Consider the following 19,425-nt stretch of genomic DNA (forward strand, 5'->3'; position numbering starts at 1 on the left):
CAAATGTGAAACATGTTGGTGGATTGCAGGGTTCCTAGTAAACAGAAAAAGATGGTAAGAACTCAAGACAGCCCACCATCTTTCTACATCCATTTGTATATAATTTAATATCCTCCGTGCTGCATGTGCTGTTTTACTACTGAGAGGTGGTGCTCATAAACTCCAGTTCTCTAAGAATGTATTCATTTGCTTATTCCGCAAGGTGAATCCAGCTTGTTTTTCCTCGGAGTATTTTGTGGGGGGAAATTGAGCTGGTAAAACTGCCATTGTGTATTTGTATGGGGGGTGCTATTGCTTGTAACCTTTTAAAATCTTATAGCCCCATACTTCCTAGCATAATTCTATCTATGTGTTAGGATACAATATTTATTTGTTTATCAAAATAATTGAAGATACAGAAAAATCACTTTTTCGGGAGAGAGATGAAATACCTTGAAAATGCATTCCTTTCCCCAACCCAAGACCTGTTTTGTGTTTTGGGGTGTTTGGATCCAATCCAGAATTTGTTTTCAAGGGAAGAGAAGCAGTATGTCAGAAGCAAAGAGGGTGGCAATTGGGAGTGGGTAAAACACTGAAGTGGGGGAGGAGGTGTTTGCTAAATGCAAGAATTTCTTCTTTGCCATGTATGCATATGGAAAACTATTGTCAAATGAAGAATTCCAGTACATGTGCATTGGACAGAAATGTGCAGATTTTCTATAGATAAGTGATAAATTGTCATGTGTGAATTAATCCTGTTAGATCTGGACACTAATATGCTTTGTTAACCAAAGTGGTTCTTTGATGTGGCACCTTTAGCAATGTTGGATGATTTTCGTGGGATGTAAAGTTGTTCACTGCTGCAAGGGCATAGGAACATATACCCAAATAGGACTTCCTGGATCATCTTCCTTGTGCCTCTGTTGTCATGACAACTGATGATAAAACTGGGCATTCAGTTGAGTGTTCAGTTCCCTTTGTAGCCGGCTGGAGCCTAATCAGGCCACAAGTGCCACTTTTGATGTGCATATTATGGAATGTTGATTCGACTGCAGATGAAAGAACAGGGACCAGCTGACAGCCTCTTGATGCATTTTCACCCTGAATGGAGTATATTAATAATCTCACTGCCCCAATTTGGAAGAATCGCTTTTTCATTGATAGGCAGCTTAATAGTAGACACCACCTTTGTTTTCCTTTTGTAGAAACATCTTGCTATTCCTTTGTTAATCTACAGGAATTTTTCTCTTGGGAGTATTTGGTTAGGTGGGGATGTTTTTGGGGTGTGGGTTGTGTGCTTGTTTTATTTCTTTTTGTGCATTTGCATTAAGGGGAATGGGTGGGGAGGGGTGGGAAAAACCCCTCTCTTTATCCAAGCTTCACCAGCCACGATGCAATAGCCGCCTTTCCTACATGTGAAAAAGAAAAGAGCAACTGCATCAAAACAGTTTTGAGGACAAATATTATCAATTGCCATTATCTATGATATTTATATTTAGCCTCCACGTTCAGGGCGGTCTACCTCTGTGAACCGATTGCAAGGTCAAACCACAGTCTTCGCCTGTTTCTTTCATGTCCTCCCCAGGGACCTCTAGCAGGCTGATACCAGAAACAAGATTCTAGCCTAGAGAATTGGATCCAGGAAGGAGCTCCTTCAAAATGGCATCAGCCTCATTGGGAGAGGGATCTGACATGTCACCACTGGAATTTCAAGACCTGTCTGCAGCTGCAGTTAAGCCAGGCTCAGCTGCAGCAACCAGGACAGTGTGAAAGTCTAGAAGCCAGATACTATGTTGCTGGCTGCATAGCACAGAGTCCAGTCCAATTGCTCTCCAAAATGACCTCATTCCCCTTCATTGTTAATATTTTTGTCATTGCTAAGACTGAACCAAAGCATCATGACATTTGTAGGGTTGTCTGAAAGCCAAGTTTACAGCTATTTTTCTTCGTGGAGCGTGAGTCTGCTGGTTGCAGCTATGATGAGTGCTGCCATATTCCGGACATTTGCTTGGGCAACACAGGAGCATTTCCCTGTCTTCCTGCACTCTACTTCAGCTCAGTGCTGGAAAGACAAGACAGTGGTATCCATCGTGCCTGTGAACAGCCGTTGAAGATATTAATTAGAAATTAAATTGGACCAGGATGTCAGCACAGTGGGTCTGTTTTGCTCCTACCTTCACATGGCAGGAGCGCAACTTTGCACCCTGAAAACAAAGCAGTGTTGTTAAGCAGGTTTTTGTTGGCTCAGTTCAACTTCATAGGTCAGACAGCAAGGAAAGCATCATGACCTCCAGAGAGCAGAATGCAGGTGGCAGCCTCTTAGTGTCTCAGCCAGAAGTGAGGAGCATGTGGTCCTCAAGATATTTGAGGGCTACATCTCCCATAAGCCCAAGCCAGAATGACCAGTGGTCAATGATAATGTGAGTTGGAGTCCATCAACTTTTGGAGGGCCACTGCTTCCCCCATTCCATGTCTGAATGATGGACATAGGGTAAATGATGCCCAGCAAAGCCCAGCCTGATTTCCAAGCATTCCCTGCTCTCTGAATGCACCGTCATCTGCTCATATCTTCCATATCTTCTGAACTCTTCTCTCCTTTTCCTGCCAGACCCTGGATGGGCGCATTGTGGTGCGCAGCCATGCGCGGGTATCTTCTCTGACGCTGAAAGACATTCAGTACACGGATGCTGGGGAGTACATCTGCATAGCCAGCAACACCATAGGGCAAGATTCCCAAGCCATGCACCTGGAAGTCCAGTGTAAGTGGGCACATTTCACCATCACTCCCACTCCCGTTGTACAGGTTCTGCCTTTTCCCACTGCCCCCACTTCTCCCCAGGGGTCCAAACCCACAGAATGTTTATGTGTGGAGGAGGGAAGAATTTTAGGGAGGTAGTGGTGGGCATGGCTTTCTGGGTGTAGCAAGCAGGGGTCATAATGATGGAAGAGGGTCATAGTGGTGGAGTGAGAAGTTACTGTAGCTGCATGAGAATGTCACATTCAGATGCAGTATAGCTCTGAATAACACGACTGGTCACAAACAGTAAAGGGGAGCTGTTGCCTTCATTAACCCCTCTGAGCTTTAAGAAGCTTCTAGCTGGCTACCATTGGACACAGAATTCTAGGCCAGAAGGGCCTCTGCTCTTATGTTCTCAGTCTTTAGCAGCAAAGGACTTCTGGCTTCTTAGATCCCTTTAGAATTTCTAAACCCATATGATTACCCTCAACAGCCAGCCTCAGAAAGCAACACTTGTTGGACAAAGACTCAGTTGTCTGCAGCCACCCATAGGGCCACAAAGTTTATATTATCTGCCATGCCTGCAGACCCTTTCCAAGGAGAAGTGGCTGCACCAAATCTGTCCCAAGGCATCACAAGGAGCAGACTATTGAAACTAGAATTGTAAACTGGTTATCTTTCCAGGGTGTTGAGCAGAAGGGTAGCTATTAGCACTTGGGAAGGTATGAGAAGGAAATGTTGCAGCACCTCTAGAGAGGGGCTCTTTACTCTCTCTTGCTAATGACTTTTCCAAATACTGCTTTCTCCTTTTTTCAGATGCCCCGAAGCTACAGGGCCCTGTTGCTGTTTACACTTGGGAAGGCAACCAGGTGAACATCACCTGTGAGGTGTTTGCGTACCCAAGCGCTGTCATCTCCTGGTTCCGAGATGGGCAGCTGCTGCCAAGCTCCAACTATAGCAACATTAGGATCTACAACACTCCAACTGCCAGTTACCTAGAGGTGAGACATACAGTTCCCTGCTAAGGAGGAACCTGGGGCACATACATATTCATGGGGATGTAGAATCTCCTCTTCATCACAGAGGGTGGGTGTTTGGTTTGACCATATCTGTTTCTCCTTAAGGGTGAAAGGAGTTGAGCATACAGCCAGTGGGTGACGGCCTGTGGCTGCAGCTCCTATCCCATCCAGCATGGCCAGTGGTCAGGTTATTTCTAATACACTTTTTAATCTTCTATATTTTCCAAATTCCATTATACTTGTCCATGCAAAGTCTACGTCTATAAGCAATCCACTCATAAGTGGCAAGTGTAGTCAGGTCTTCAATCCTGGTCTTCAAGCCATACATTTGTCTTTCCAGTGCAGCAATATCAGTCTTTTGGCAATACATAGTAAGGGCACAGTGAATTGATTTATGTTGCCCTTTTGTCAAATTCCATATAGTAGGTATGTAGTTCAAAACACTATTATCCTCTGAAAAAATTAGCTTTCCCTCCCGCACATATTTATTATAATTCACTACTTTCTCCCAAAACTTAGTAAGTTTAGGCTGTTATAAAACCATGTGCTTTAAAGTAGTATTCCCCTTATTACATTTCCAACAAAATGCTGTCTTAGTCCTTTTCTGTGCAAACATAGTGGAGTCCAATAAATTCTAAATATTATTTTCCATTGTATGTCATAATTTAAGGTCCATTGACACCTTTGTTATAGAGGTTATAACACTCTCCCATTGTCTCAGCAATACAGGATCCTCCAATTCTATATTCTCTTCATTTCTTAACATCTGCATATCAAACTGATTTATTGAGAAATATCTATAAAAAGTCATCACTTTTTTTTTGTCTTAAAAGATTTAACCAATTGTTCTAATACCAGAAAATTATCAGAAAATTAACACAATTGTTGGCTTCCAGTATTTAATGCTTGACAATAAGTAAGCATGATAATAGCTCTGGATTCTGAATACCAAATCCTCCCTCATTAATTTGTAATTGTAATTTGTAATAGTTGATTTTTTTTATTAGAAATAAAAAACTCCAAATTATTTATTCTTTCCGAGTAGGGAAGGTGCTCTAACCCTCCTGATCAATTTCCCCTTTGCAGGTGACACCAGACTCGGAAAATGATTTTGGAAACTACAACTGCACAGCAGTCAACCGGATTGGTCAGGAGTCCTCAGAGTTCATCCTTGTACAAGCAGGTGAGTCATCCAAGTGCCGCTCACAGGTACATATGAGGTCTAGAAACTTTCCTCTCCCCCATTTTTTCTGAATGAAACTGTGCTGCCTTATGAGCTTGCTCACTGGTTTCCTATTGACCACAAACAAATTTCTTGGTAGAGCATCCACAACTCTCAAAGATGCTATCCTGAACAGTTTGAAAGACCTTAGCCCCTAAGCTATGGCTACTACAGTGATTCCCATGTAGAGTTTCTTCTAGGACTGCACAAAACCTTTGGCAGTTCAGCCCAAACTTTGGGGTAAAAGGTGTCAGAGATGAGTAAGGTGCAAACATTGTTCAAGGGGTGAAAGTTGCTACTATTTTCTTTTCCCAATAACGCTCAGTTCAAAGATGCATTTTGAGGGGAGAGGGAGGAATGGGGTCACCACCACACAAAATATACTGTGCATATACTGCAAAGTTTTTTTTATGTGTACAAGTTTGCCCTGAGCCTGCCCTATCTGGCCTCATTAGTCTGTTCCACCTTCCTCCTTGTCTCAGATACACCATCTGCACCTTCCATTGAGAGAGTGGAACCCTACTCAAGCACAGCCCAAGTGGAATTTGATGAACCTGAGGCTACCGGCGGAGTTCCCATCCTCCGGTACAAGGCAGAGTGGCGAGCGCGGGGAGAGGAAGACTGGCACTCCAGGATGTACGATGCTAAGGAAGGTAGGGTGTTGAGTACTGCCAACCAGCAGAGACTGTGATGTCTTTGCGATATATGGTTTATTTACACATATGTATAACCTGAGTTTAGATGGAGAGCATTCACATTCCAAGAGGGTCTTTTGCTTTCTCCCATGGATGCAGCAGGTGTGGGTTTAAAAACAGAAAACAACAGCCATGTTCTCTTTCTCTTTGTTAAAGCCTGTTCCAGTCAGCCCACATAGTGTTCTTCACCTTCCTTCTTCCTTATCACCGCTAACCTGGTGAAACTAGTCCCTTCTGGCCTACAGCAGCCAAACTAAAACCCTAAACCCATCTTTTGTCTTTGCCCACTGACTCACAGCTGGAGGAGTGGCACAGTCTTTGCCTTCCTGGTGGCTTTCTTGATTGGGTCATCACTGGTCTTTGTCCCCCTAACAACCCACATTCAGCTAGCAGTCACCAGGCTGACTTGTTAACACAATCCAGGGGTTCAGTGTTTGTCACAGCCTAACTCACAAACATGGATTAAGTCCAACTTTTATTGGACCCAGGAATTTAGGGTGTCTTGCACCCCACAAATTCATAGCAATACCTTTGCTTGATCCATATTTTAATCGACTTGTGCACAGATTGATTTCCCCATACCCAAGAACTTTTAATGCTGCTCCACAGCTGTGCCATAGGTTTCTTGCAAAAATCTTATCTTAACTGATGCGCGGAAATTCTGAAGGGAGATTTGGCCCACTTGAAAAACTGATTTTGCAAGGGCTCGTGAATAAGTTTCTTCGAAATTTCCACAAATTTGCAGGCAGAGGCAGCCTTCTTTCACCTCCTCCCTTTCTTTCCATGCCCCCTCCCTCAATCTGGTCAGTTTTTCTTTAGGAGTTTTTCCACTGTTGAACTGCATGCTTCTGGTTATTGCCTGACTGCGACCCAGGATTTCCCCCTCATTTTCCAAATGACCCTGTTATGCAAAAAACAAACAAAAACCACTCATATTTCTGTTCTGATCGTATAAAAGATGTCTGCATAGAAGGGAGGGGGACAAAGAAGGACCAATGAGTCCGGAACCACAGAGCGCCCTTAGCAACCCCTCTTAACAACAGGGAAGGAGGAAGGAGCATTGAGTCCCAAAAGCCTAGAGTGTCCTGCTGCTCTGAGTTGTGATAAGCACAGTGGGCAGAGCAAGGCGGATAAACTCAGAAAAATCTGACTAAGTGCAACCCAAAAGTGGACAAATAAACATGGGGTTTTGGGAAAGAGTTCCAGAGCAAAAATAGGAAGAGCACAGTGGACCCACTGAGCATGAAAGTCAGGATTTTGCCATCAGGTGTGGATTGGCCCTTTATCTATTGACTGACCATGAAGAAACCATTAGTTTTGGACTCTGTGGATGACATGGAGAAAGAGCAGGGCCACAAGAGGATCTATCTTTGATAGAGTAGAATTTCATCTCTGTGTGTTTTTGTATAGAGGAAGCTTAACATCGGGTAACAACTCTTGAGTTTTCCAACTTCTGAATTGTAAATTTATTAAGAAGCCCTATTTAGGGGTGAAAAATTAGCAACCCTTCCATGGGTGATCAGAGAGATCTTTGTTAGTCTAAAGCTTGCATATTAATTGTATCATCAAAAAAGCAATGGATGCTCTACTTTGTTGAGGTGAGGATGGCAGGTCCCCTCTCCGCCCACCATTCCTCCCATGCTCTTCTCTCTCCAGGTCCTGCACACCCAAGGTTGTTGATTGTGAAATGAACAGTTTTCTGTTATAGATTAAAACGTTCCTCCGGTTGTTTCCTCTCTTTTCCGGAATAGCCAACATGGAGGGTGTGTTCACTGTGATGGGCTTGAAGCCAGAGACAAGGTATGCCATCCGACTGACTGCCATCAATGGCAAAGGCGCAGGCGAAATCAGTTCTCCCTCCGAGTTCAAGACACAGCCAGTTCGTAAGTAACTCCCTGCTTTTCTGTTCTTCCTTGCTTTTTGCAAATGTCCTTCATTTTCTCTCCCTGCCTCTTTGCAGCCTCCCTTCCATGCATGGATGGCTCCTGTTCCTCTTGCAGGTCTCATTCTGATCTTTCCAAAACATCTGTCCAGATTTCTCTGATTTCACCAGGTTGTTACATCGACCCACTTCTGTTATTTTCTGTCTTCCAATGGTCTTTTCTGTTTTTGTTCTTCCTCCCACCAGGCTGCGCTCCCAGCGACTGGTTATGGAAATAAGGGGTTTGATTGTTTAGGGGGATAGTGTGGCTTCTCTTTTTTTAACTAGCCCTCACTCCTTTATTGTAGCTTGGCACATGTCATAACAATCTTGTGGGTAAGGGACAGAGAAATGAACCAGCTTTTTTCTGGCACAGCTGGTAGAAGGGTGGAGAAAGGGTAGAAGGTTTTTTTTGTTTGTTTTTTATCTGAACTTCCTCTGTTACGAAGCATTGGTTGAGTTTTGAGCCAAACTGACAATCCTTTTACTTTGCCTGGGCCAACACTTTGTTGTCATCACCCACCCACACATGCCTCAATCCATTTCAGTGGACAAACAAATGCCCCAATGAGAAACCAGCAAACAGGGCTAGAAGGATAGCAGTGGCCTGCTTCTGTTGTCCATTGGCAACTGCTACCGAGAGACACACTGTTTCCAACCCTGGTGTTAGTATCATGGCTAGTAACCATTAAAACACTTATCAACTTTCTTGGATTTGTCTTAATTCCATTTTGAAGCCAACCAATAGAGCAGGCATCACTGCTGCTTATAGCAGCATGATCTGTAAATTAACCCTGTGCTCTATGAACCACTATATCTTTTGGCCAGTCTTGACTCTTATTATATACTCCGCCTCACTGATTGTGAGAGACAGAAAAATATTGTTGGAGCACACCTTAAAACTTCCATCTAACTGGCAGAAGAGTTAAACTCAAGAATCAGGTTGCCACAGAGCTGTGTACATGCTTTTGAGCATGCATGTTCCACTGTGGCTCCTATTTTACAGTTCCACATCATTTGTGCACCATATGCTTTGCGGGATGTGGGCAGGATTCAGAGTGAACAAGCGAAAGCTGACTGCAAGTTATTGCTCTGGATTTTGCCACTCCTCTGAGTGAGGATGGACCTGTATGTCTGTCCTACTGAGTTTTCCCATTTTCCAGTTCCTTCCTTTGGAGGGGCAAGTGGAGGAAGCTGAGCTGTTTTCAGACTTGTAATAAAAATTAAACTGAGATTAAATGTAACATGATATGGAACAAAATGGGCTTTATATACATGTGGTTGCCCCAGATCTAAGCACTTTTCCGTTCCCAGTTTCACCCAAGCCTCTACGTAGCCAGCTTGCTCATGTTTGGATGGGCTTCATTATATCCCTTTCCCTATTTTCTCCAACCAATGTTCTTCGCGTGTGCCTGGAAATGATCAGCAACAAACCCACACCTCCTTTCCTATGCCTGTTCAGCTCAGTGTTCCTCCTGCTACGTCCAGGGCCTTGCAGCAAAGACCAGAGGTTACAGCGACTCTCCCACTCCGCCAGTTCCTCCCTCTCTACCTTGGAAGCTAGTTGTGCTCCTTGTCCCCTCAAACTATCCAGTGCACAGATAAATGAACACGATTCCCCTCTTGTGCTTCTGTAGCTGCCCAGTTTTTACTCTTCTCTGATAATCTTAACCTGCCTACCTGGAAAATGTGACCCTAATGCAAGGAACGCTCGCTTGTTTTAAATTTCCAGTGCCTTGTTCTATCGCCTCCTTTATTTTCATCTCTGTTACATCTTTTCTTTTTTTGGGGTCTGTGTCTGTCTTTTCTTTTCATCTGTGTTCCAACCATGGGGAAACCGCAGGCACTCCACCGCCACGTAAGTGCTTCTGAATTCCTTCTCCTGGAGTGCTCTTACCCTAACATTGGATGTAGAACTAGCCCTTTTTAACTTAGCACTTCTCTCTTCTTTTCTTTTCTAGTTTTTTTTAACCTTCCTTCTTGTGCTTAGAAACAAAGTAGCTGATAAAACTCTTGCATCTCCTAATAACACTGATGCTAGAGTAGCTGTTGTATTTTTCCAGTTAACACTGCCGTTTGTAGAAGTTGGTCAAGAGGTTGATGCCTCCTTCTTTCCCATCTCCAAAGCATGCAGTGTTGTTCGTATCTGCATGTGTGCCTATTTCACTTGCGATGTTGTTGTTTCACACACACACACCTGGGGTAGGCAATGTTGAAGTTTCCAGGCTCTCCAATGGTTTGCTTGCTTTGATACCAGGTGTCAAACTCACTTGTAGGAGGTCGATATTCCAAAAAAAAAGCTTTTTAAAAATCCTTAGCATACAGGTGAAACTCGGAAAATTAGAATATCGTGGAAAAGTTCATTTATTTCAGTAATTCAACTTAAAAGGTGAAACTAATATATGAGATAGACTCATGACATGCAAAGTGAGATATGTCAAGCCTTAATTTGTTATAATTGTGATGATCATGGCGTGCAGCTGATGAAAACCCCAAATTAACAATCTCAGAAAATTAGAATATTAAATGAAATCAGCAAAACAAGGACTGCAAATAGAGCAATATTGGACCTCTGAGAAGTAGAAGCATGTATATGTACTCAGTACTTGGTTTGGGCCCCTTTTGCATCAATTACTGCCTCAATGTGGCGTGGCATGGATGCTATCAGTCTGTGGCACTGCTGAGGTGTTATGGAAGACCAGGATGCTTCAGTAGCAGCCTTCAGCTCTTCTGCATTGCTCGGTCTCATGTCTCTCATCTTTCTCTTGGCAATCAAGCACAGTAATCCCATGGGCACTGAACCAGGTTTTGGTACCTTTGGCAGTGTGGGCAGGTGCCAAAGTCCTACTGGAAAATGAAGTCAGCATTCCCATAAAGCTCATCTGCAGAAGGAAGCATGAAGTGCTCCAAAATCTCCTGGTAGACGGCTACATTGACCCTGAACATAATGAAGCACAAATAAAGGCTTGACATATCTCGCTTTGCATGTCATGAGTCTATCTCATATATTAGTTTCACCTTTTAAGTTAAATTACTGAAATAAATGAACTTTTCCACAATATTCTAATTTTCCGAGTTTCACCTGTACACAGTACAGTTAAGGAGTGAGGGATCTTGCACTTTACCAGCCTCTGTTTTATAATTAAAGGGGCTTTAGAGTCCAGCAGAAGGAGAATGAAGAGCAGAAGTAGCTCATGGGTAAACAGGGAAGGTTAGCAGAGCCAGACTCTCCTTAATTGTCTCTTTCATGTTAGTTTAGATTTGTGGATAAATGTTGGAAATGAAAATTGGAAAAGAGCAAACAGCCCTGGCCTGGACTCTGATGAGTCTAAAATATCTAGAGGGCACCAAGTTGCGCCAAGCTGCCCTAAAATGAAATTGTACTGTTGCTGTCACTCCACTGTTAAGTTTAGTCCCAAAAGAATTCACCCTCTGCCCCTTCAAAATCCGAAGAAACATGGACACCCATACATTGGGGTCAGTTCCCTTTCCCAAACGGACCAGCCAGATGCTTACAAATCAGGCAACGTCCTTTTTCCATTGTGTGTTCAGTACATTGCCCTTATATATATGGAAGTTCCATTTAGCTTTCATGGATAATAGCCACATATTGTACCTCTGGTGGTAGCCAATCTTACGTGGCTGGTTTATGGACATCCAGTTCTTGTGGGGTTCAAGCTGTATCCCTCCCAAAGGGTGATCAGATAAATAACTGAGGGTTAAAGGGGGGAGTGTTAAAGGCACTTTGCTCTCAGGCTGGTGGTGAGCATTAAAGTTGCTGTCCAGTGCAGCCATGTCTGAAAATAATGGATCAATAGCAACTCCCTTGCAGCTGACTGAGCATTGCGAAGAAGTTACAGCCAATAATTGGAAGTCAGCATTAGCACAAGAGCTGGGACTGGAGGGCAGTATTTCATGGAGGCTCCGGGGCATTTGTGCAAGTTGTGATGTCAAGGGGTGCGGTTGTGAGAAAACGAGAGTGTTTTGTAGCTGGCTCACAGAATCACAAGGCTGCAATTGCAACAATTTTGGCTTCAATATTAATCACACACACACACACACACACACTCCCCTACCTGGGCTTAAAAGGGGAAGGGGGGGGAAGCTTGCTGTCAAAACAATTCCAGATGGAAACTGTGAAGCAGTCTGCTTCATTACAGAGCCGCTGATTGCGGTTGAGAAAGAGCATAAGGAATGGTGGAGAGATGATGGCATGGATATTTCTTTACTAAATTGTGATTGAGCTGATAACCTTTTGAATTTAATTGCAGGAATGTTGTTTCTTAAATGTTGCTGAGGATTTTATTAAGATAGAGTGAGAAAGAAAATATGTTCCGTCACTGCAAGGTCCCCAGATAGCAACACACTACATCAGTGTGAATGATGAACTGTTCTGCTCCATGACTGGTGAACCCTTTTGTCTGCTTGGGCCATACCCATAGAAGTTGTGTCTCACAGGCTAGATTTGACAGGAGGAGGGGCTGCCCCACCTGCCAAAATCACTTGCGCTTTGCAAGTCTCCACACACTTTTAAGCCTCTGAGATTGGGGACTTAAAGGGAGAAGGAGGAGTTTGCTAAAGGCTTTGTGAGTTTCCTCCTTCCCTCTTTAAGTCCCCTATCTTGGAGGCTTAAATGGAGAATGGAGAGGATGCTCACAAAGTCTTTTACAAGTCTGTCTGTCCCTCTTAAGCCTTCAGGATTGGAGACTTAAAGGGGGAGGGGTACACTTGCAAAAGGCTTTAAGACAGACCTTTATTCCCATTTGAGCATCCAGAGGCTCAAACGGGTGCAGCAGCTATCTTAAATCCCTTGCGAAAGCCTTTTTGAAGTAGCCCACATGCAGAAGCTGCTTCAAAGGGTGCTTCTGCACAGGGCTTTAATCTCTGTTTAGCTGATGAATGGCGATTAAATCATTCTGCCTGGGAACTGGATCACACAACCAATTAAACCCTGTCCTACTACACATCAGCTGACGTAATCAGTAACTTCAGTTGATGGGCAGGTGAGTGGGGTTTGTAGGAAAAAGCCTTGTGGCCCAAATTGGATCCCTTGGTGGGCTAATATTGGCCTGTGAACCATGCCCACTTCTTCAAAAATTACCGTATTTTTTGCTCTATAAGACTCACTTTTTCCCTCCTAAAACGTAAGGGGAAATGTGTGTGCGTCTTATGGAGCGAATGCAGGCTGCGCAGCTATCCCAGAAGCCAGAATAGCAAGAGGGATTGCTGCTTTCACTGCACAGCGATCCCTCTTGCTGTTCTGGCTTCTGAGATTCAGAATATTTTTTTTCTTGTTTTCCTCCTCCAAAAACTAGGTGCGTCTTATGGTCTGGTGCGTCTTATAGAGCGAAAAATACGATGGATGGGGGGTGGGACGTGTTAGGTTTAGGAGCACCTTGAGTTGCACTCCATTTGCATATATTAGCACTCCTTACACCCACCCTGTGAAGTAGACTGGCATTGCCATTGCGTACTACCGGCAGGCAGTGAGCATTTGCCAATGACATCTTTGCTGAGTCAGATGAGCCTTGCATCAGGAGCCTTCCAACTCAGTCTCGTAACGACTCTGCTCACCCATTTCTCCCCTGTCAACAAGTCCAGCTGTAACAAAAACCCACAGTTCTTGCTCTTGAGCTTGCCTGGTACTCTTCTGATTGTCAGAGGACAGAGCAACCCTGGGATGGGACAGACAAAGCTCTGCAATGGGAACATCTACACAATCAGGTAGTTCTGATATTATAGAGGTGACTGATTTCCGTGGAATGAGAGCCTCTTTTTTTTTTTGCCATCCCACAGCTCTCTTCAGCGCTATAAATGTTCTCAATAAGTGAGGCATTAAAAAGTACTTTATGGGTTTCTTAACCTGCAGTAATGTTATGCAGTGATGGCCATAAATGAGCAGGTGTTGTGTTTGGAAGAGAGTATTGGGCAACGGCCAAAATGGACACCACCACAACACACACACACACACACACGTAAAAAAGAATATTGAGGGGGGAACCCTCAGGAACCCACCCACTCTGTACAAAACACAGAGACAACTGAGTATACTTTGTGGGCACAAAATACTGACCTGACTGTTAGAGTGGGGCAGCAGGGAGATGAAATGGAGTTACTGGAAGTCCAAACTGGAGCTTTCATCTCTACACCACAGTATTCTGTTGCAGACACACACACACACCAAATTTCTGTAGACTTGCAACAGTCTTTGCATGTTTGTTTTCTGAAGGCTTCATACTACAGCCAAATTTGGGTTGGCCTAAGGAGTTCCCTCCAACCTCTGGAATGGAGCTGATGTGACTCCTGCTATTCCAAAGAGGCAGATGAGGAATTCCCACCTCTGAAGAGTGCAAAGCTATTGGAGTATTCAATCAACATTTTCTCAATATTGTTTATTTATTACATTCCTCCCCCTTCCATGGAGTTCAGGACCTTGTTCGCTTCTCCCCCAACTTTCCTTTCTGTTTTATCCTCACAGCTATCCTCTGAGGGAACTCTAGACATACTTCTGAACTATGAAATTAAAGTAATGTCTAGTTTGACCCTGAGATAGGTTCGTCTGAAGGAGAGGAACTGCCCCAAGATCACCCAGGGAACTTCCGGGATCTCCTCAGCCCAATGGCTCTCCTTATTTTATAAATCCTTGGCGTAAATGTTCTTCAGCCCTTGCCTTTTTGTCCTCAGGCTCTCTTTCCCCCCTTCCCCGCCTTTTTATTTTCCTTCATAATTTATCTTCACACCAGGCTTCACCTTTACATGTCCGATCTATCCTTCGTGTTTCCATAGCAACCCAGCATCCTACTGAATCTGAAAACACAGAGCCAGCCCGTGAGTAGCAGAAAGGCTTTCCTCCCCTCTTTCCCTTCTCTCGCCCACACCCCTCAGACACGTTTACAAAACAGTATGGTGTGCGATAGAGTGCACGGCCAGGAGCCATTAATATGCCCTGCCCTACTATGTGATGGGCACACTCCAGCATGAATGGATGTGAGTAAGAAAAGACCTGGCACCCTCATCCCTGCACAGTCCCCTTCCCCCAGATTGTGTTGCAGAGTGGAGATACGCTGGTGTTATGCCATCTATGTGTTTAACGTTGTCGGGAATTAACACCTATTTTATCTGAATATTTAGACGGGCTTCCCCTTTAACTCCCTCTTTCTTAACATCCTGTTGGTCTTGCTCCCTCATTCTAGAGGTGAAAAACTATATTAGGCTTAATTAAAACAGAGCAGGGTAAATTTGAGAAGCCTTCAAAAAGGAAATAAAATGCCCAACAAGATCTGATGCTTCTCCGAGCCCCTGAAGCCTACAGCTGTGACCTTGTGTGTGATTATCCAAAATTTCTCTCTATTTGATGACATGGAAACCTCAATTAAAAACTGCCCCAGTCTACTGGCAGGTCCCAGTGGAAGAACATTCAGTATTGACATTGGATATAGCCTGGCTATTATCTATTCTTTATTAACGCAGGATAACTTCTTAACAGTTGCTTGGAAACAGCAAGTTCTTTTCTTGGATTTTGCCCTTCTCATATCCTACTAAGCCTCAAAACGCATCATGACCAATATATGAAAATGGCCACTGAAGGAGATTCAAATACAATTCCAGTTTCTTGCTGGAAGTTGCATTCCGTGGTTTGTAAATTAGCATTCCTCAGAGGGAGTTGCGGGAAAACAGGACGTGGCATGGAATGTGGTTCCTCTAAATTATTTAAACATCTACAGCAAATACATCCTTTGGACTCAAAGGGATGAAGTGGTTGCATTTGATAAAACGTACACCTGTTAAAAACCTCTGCCTTGTGACATCTTTGAGGTGAGCATGACTAACTGCATAATAATTCTGAGCTTGATTTCGGTTCCAGTTAACACACAATTTGCCGCTGGGTGTCTTTGCAGACACAGTGGGTTTGCTTACAGTTTATCCACGTGTCCCAAAATTAGACTGTTTAACATCTGCACAGTTTTTTTTTTCATGGCTTGAAGAGGGGGTGGGGCATATTCATCTCACCAGAGTTTTATGTCATGGTGCCATATTACTGTGTGGAATACCTTGTCATCTCCCACAGAACAGATTTAGTAAGAGCCTACTCTTCCAGGGAACTGCACAGAACCCCAGTTGCCCCACTGCCTTCAGAGCAGGTGGGGCTTCATATTGTAAAGAAGCCATGGCCTTCTATAGAGTTTTTTTGCTTTGTATTTTCCCCAGAATAGCTTAAACACTTGAGTCTTGTGAATATAGGTTTCTCCTTCCCAGTGGGAAGCAGGGAAAGTTCCAGTTCTGCAGCTGTAAGGAGGTGGTCTTTACATGTTAGGAAAGAAGAGGCGAGAGGGAGGCCGCTTGACATGCCACACCAGTCTTTAAAATGCATTGATTTGGGGTTTAGATCAGGACAAGTGTGCCTATCCACAAATGAGCACCATCTTAAAGCTTTACTGAACAAAAATCAACATACCTTTTTTAACACAGGGATACAGAACTCGTTGCTCAGACATCATTGAACTCCAGGTTCCAACATTCTTGACCAGTGGCCATTCTCATTTTTCTAGTCTTAAGTACAACTTTCCACATTAGTTGGTTGGTTATAAATCCCAATGAAAATTCATCAGCATTTTAGTGCATATTTCTACCAATATACATATTTTTGCAAGCAATTTCTTCTCATATGCATTTCCGCGCATTATTTTCACCAACATATGTATTTTTATGTGCACTTTCCCCTTGCATACACATTTTGGGATTGGTAACTGCATCCCAAAAATCAGAGAAGGGCAAATTTTGCAGGATAGCTACGTTTCTGTTTGCATATAGTTTGGGGATGTGTGAATTGAGTACAGGTATCCATTAAAATGTACATGAAACTGAATTACTCCCCCATTACTACTATGATATATTTCATTAGGCACGCACTGGACAAACATGTATTCACAAGACTTCATTTTCTTACTGCCCTCATTTCAAAAGGGACTTAGGACAATTTTCAACATCAGTAATTTATTTTAAGATGCTAAAAAACTAACTTTTTGCCATTCCTGTCCAAACAAAATGGTGTTGGACTAAAGACAATGATGGTCTTCTTCCAGGAATGATTTCTTTATTTGGAGTGGAGTGGAGAGGGGTAATAAGTCTTCAAACTCAAGGCTTGTCCACAGTTCTGCTTGACCCGCTAATGTTTACTGCTGAATCAGAACAAACGTAAATCAGTTTTTCTGCCCAATGACTTTTGTTCCAATTCAGTTATAAACAGCAGGTTTTCCTGGTGAAAGTGGTGGGACAAACAAAAAACTGCTTGGACTCATGCCTGGAAAGCACAGGGCAAGCAGAATACCTCTCAGACCCAAGCTTTCTAGAGACAAGAGGAAGTGCGGAAAAGCCCTAAATCTTTGTTCAGTCAGTGATCTTATATCTTCACATTTACCACTGTGTGAGCCCAAAGGTATGAAAAAGGGTATTTAGATCCACAATTAAACTTTTTTTTGTAAAAAAAGTTAATTTGGAACCTATTAGTAACTGCTTGCATGCTTGTTGAACAAATTTATGGGTGAAAGTCACCACCAACAGTGAAAGAATAGTTAACAAAAACGTGGAAAAGTAACAACAATGTATAGACTTCTGGAATTGATTAGAGTGAAAGAAGTCAGAAAAGAAAGAAAAGAACTTTAAGATAAATTGAACCTGCTTATTGAATTTCTGTAGTATAAATTTAACTTACTTATGGAGTAATACAATAGTTTTTCTATGTGGTAAAATATTAAATGTCATATATATTTATTATATGTAGGTATCTGCAAAGTCATTATTGTGAATATAAAGAAATATGAGATTTAACAAAGTTTGGGCAGGAAGGCAAGAATGCAGATCCCTAAAAGGAAAAGGGGGGGGGGGGAGAAAAGGAAATTGATTCATTTATTTCTGGGGCATTGTAATGAATGAATGAATGAAGTGCTTGTATTTACAGTATAAAGCCTTTGACTGGACTTAACCGTCATGGGGTCCTTTACCTTTTTACCTTATAAAGTCACTGCAGAGCTTCTGTGCTTGAGTGGCTCAAGCATAAAGAATTAAAAAATAAAACAATAGTTTAGTAAACTTCTTTTTTTAAAGGGTATTTCATCTCAACTGTCACCCCACATGAGATGCTGGTCGGTTGAAACTTGAGAACTATGTCAGCAAGCTCCCTACTGGCTCCCCAGATTGCCTGATCTGCCTGGGTTAACAATCTCAACATTCTTGACATTATCAGGCCCGGATTTTGGAATGGTCTTTCCATACTGGTGTCATGTGTTGATGGTAGTTCATCCCTATCACCAGTCTAGCCACGGCATTCTGTGAGAGCTTAGCCTTCCTGTCTAGACCCAGGGACAGCCCCAAATAGAGGGCATTTCAGTAATCCAGTCCTGACATTACCAGTTCATGGACTACTATGGTCAGGTTGTCCTTATCTAGGAAAAGCTGCAGTTGGCATACCAGTTGAAACTGATAAAAAGCACTCAAGGCCATCCAGACCGCCTCAAGTTGAAGAGGGTTCCAGGAGTCCTTCCAAATGACGTACCTGCTTATTCAAAGAAAGTTAATTAGTGATCAGGGCAAGCAGCTTATTCATCTTCCAGATCAATAAATGATCAACCCACAAAGCCTTTGTCTTCCTAGGATTCAGGTGAGGTTCATTGGCCCACATCCAGACATTGGATCGCTGAAGGTAGCTTGCCCCAGAACTTCCAATGAACATTCAAGATGGCTTGTTATAGATGATGAGTAGCACTAATAGCGCCCTGCAGGATCTCATAACATACTTGCCATGAGCCTGAAGAGGACTCTCCTAACGATCCCTGGTTGTGATCCTGCAAGTAGGAATGGAATTGCTGTAGCACAGTGTCCCTGGTGCCCTTCCCACAGAGCCAGATACTATGGTCAATGATATTGAAAGTCACAGAGAAGTCTCTGTCCTGGTAAAGGTCATCCACCAGAGAGGCCTGAACCCATATAGAAATTCCCATTTGACCTCCGTCTGTGATGTAATCAAAGCACATTGGATACTCACCATTCTGCCAAGTGCCATTTTCAATACTAGCCCAAGATATTTTGGCACCTCAGATTTAAAACTCGGATGTCTAAAGCCTGAGGAGTTGAAGCCCCTTGAAATATAAGGAACCCATGAGCTGCCGGCTGAAGGGGCCACCCCCTTGCAGTAGAAACAGCCTTGACCAGTTCAAAAAGTATTGCTAGGCGAAAGAGAGAGAGAAAGGAAAGAGTGAGGGCCTTTTTCAAGGTAATCCTTGTGGACCTTCTATAGCTTGCTTGAATTTGTGTCATTCTTTCTTTTCTTTAGCGGTTCATTGCTCTGTCCCAGCTTCTGCCAACCAAGCAGTTTGAAAGCATACCAGTGCAAGTAGATAAATAGGTACTGCTGTGGCGGGAAGGTAAACAGCGTTTCCATGCACTCTGGCACTCGTCACGGTCCTCCATGCGCCAGAAGCGGTTTAGTCATGCTGGCCACATGACCTGGAGAGCTGTCTGCAGACTAACACTGGCTCCCTCGGCCTGCAAGTGAGATGAGCGCCACAACACCAGAGTTGTCTTTGACTGGACTTAACCATCCAGGGGTCCTTTACCTTTACCTTTTTACCTTTACTATTTCACAGAGAATGAAATGCAAAGAGGTGATGGATTATAGATAATACCAAATCTCTATGAAGGCACATGGCTTCTCATCTTGAGTAGCAATGTCTAATGTCCTGTTGAGTGAGAAGACATTAAACAGCTTCTCTGTTTTCTACATTTCCATTTCCACCAAACCTGTTCAAACACGGTGCTTGTGTTACAAAAGCTCAAGTTGGATTGGTGTTTGTTTT

The 19,425-nt window shown here is 43.3% G+C and overlaps 1 protein-coding gene across 12 annotated transcripts in view; it reads left to right on the plus strand.

Moving 5' to 3' along the window:
• NCAM1 (neural cell adhesion molecule 1) overlaps positions 1-19,425 on the plus strand; it is a 221,071-nt gene that overhangs the window by 160,441 nt on the left and 41,205 nt on the right. For 6 of the 12 annotated variants that reach the window (XM_053367495.1, XM_053367497.1, XM_053367501.1 and 3 more), the window contains 6 exons: positions 2,588-2,738; positions 3,533-3,717; positions 4,822-4,918; positions 5,440-5,610; positions 7,404-7,535; positions 9,417-9,431. In XM_053367495.1, coding sequence (XP_053223470.1) covers positions 2,588-2,738; positions 3,533-3,717; positions 4,822-4,918; positions 5,440-5,610; positions 7,404-7,535; positions 9,417-9,431 — 751 coding nt within the window. The remainder of the gene's footprint in view (positions 1-2,587; positions 2,739-3,532; positions 3,718-4,821; positions 4,919-5,439; positions 5,611-7,403; positions 7,536-9,416; positions 9,432-19,425) is intronic. The other 6 variants (XM_053367496.1, XM_053367498.1, XM_053367505.1 and 3 more) reach the window with 1 other exon arrangement.

Source organism: Podarcis raffonei, chromosome 15 (assembly GCF_027172205.1).
Source record: "Podarcis raffonei isolate rPodRaf1 chromosome 15, rPodRaf1.pri, whole genome shotgun sequence".
Classification (NCBI taxonomy): domain Eukaryota; kingdom Metazoa; phylum Chordata; class Lepidosauria; order Squamata; family Lacertidae; genus Podarcis; species Podarcis raffonei.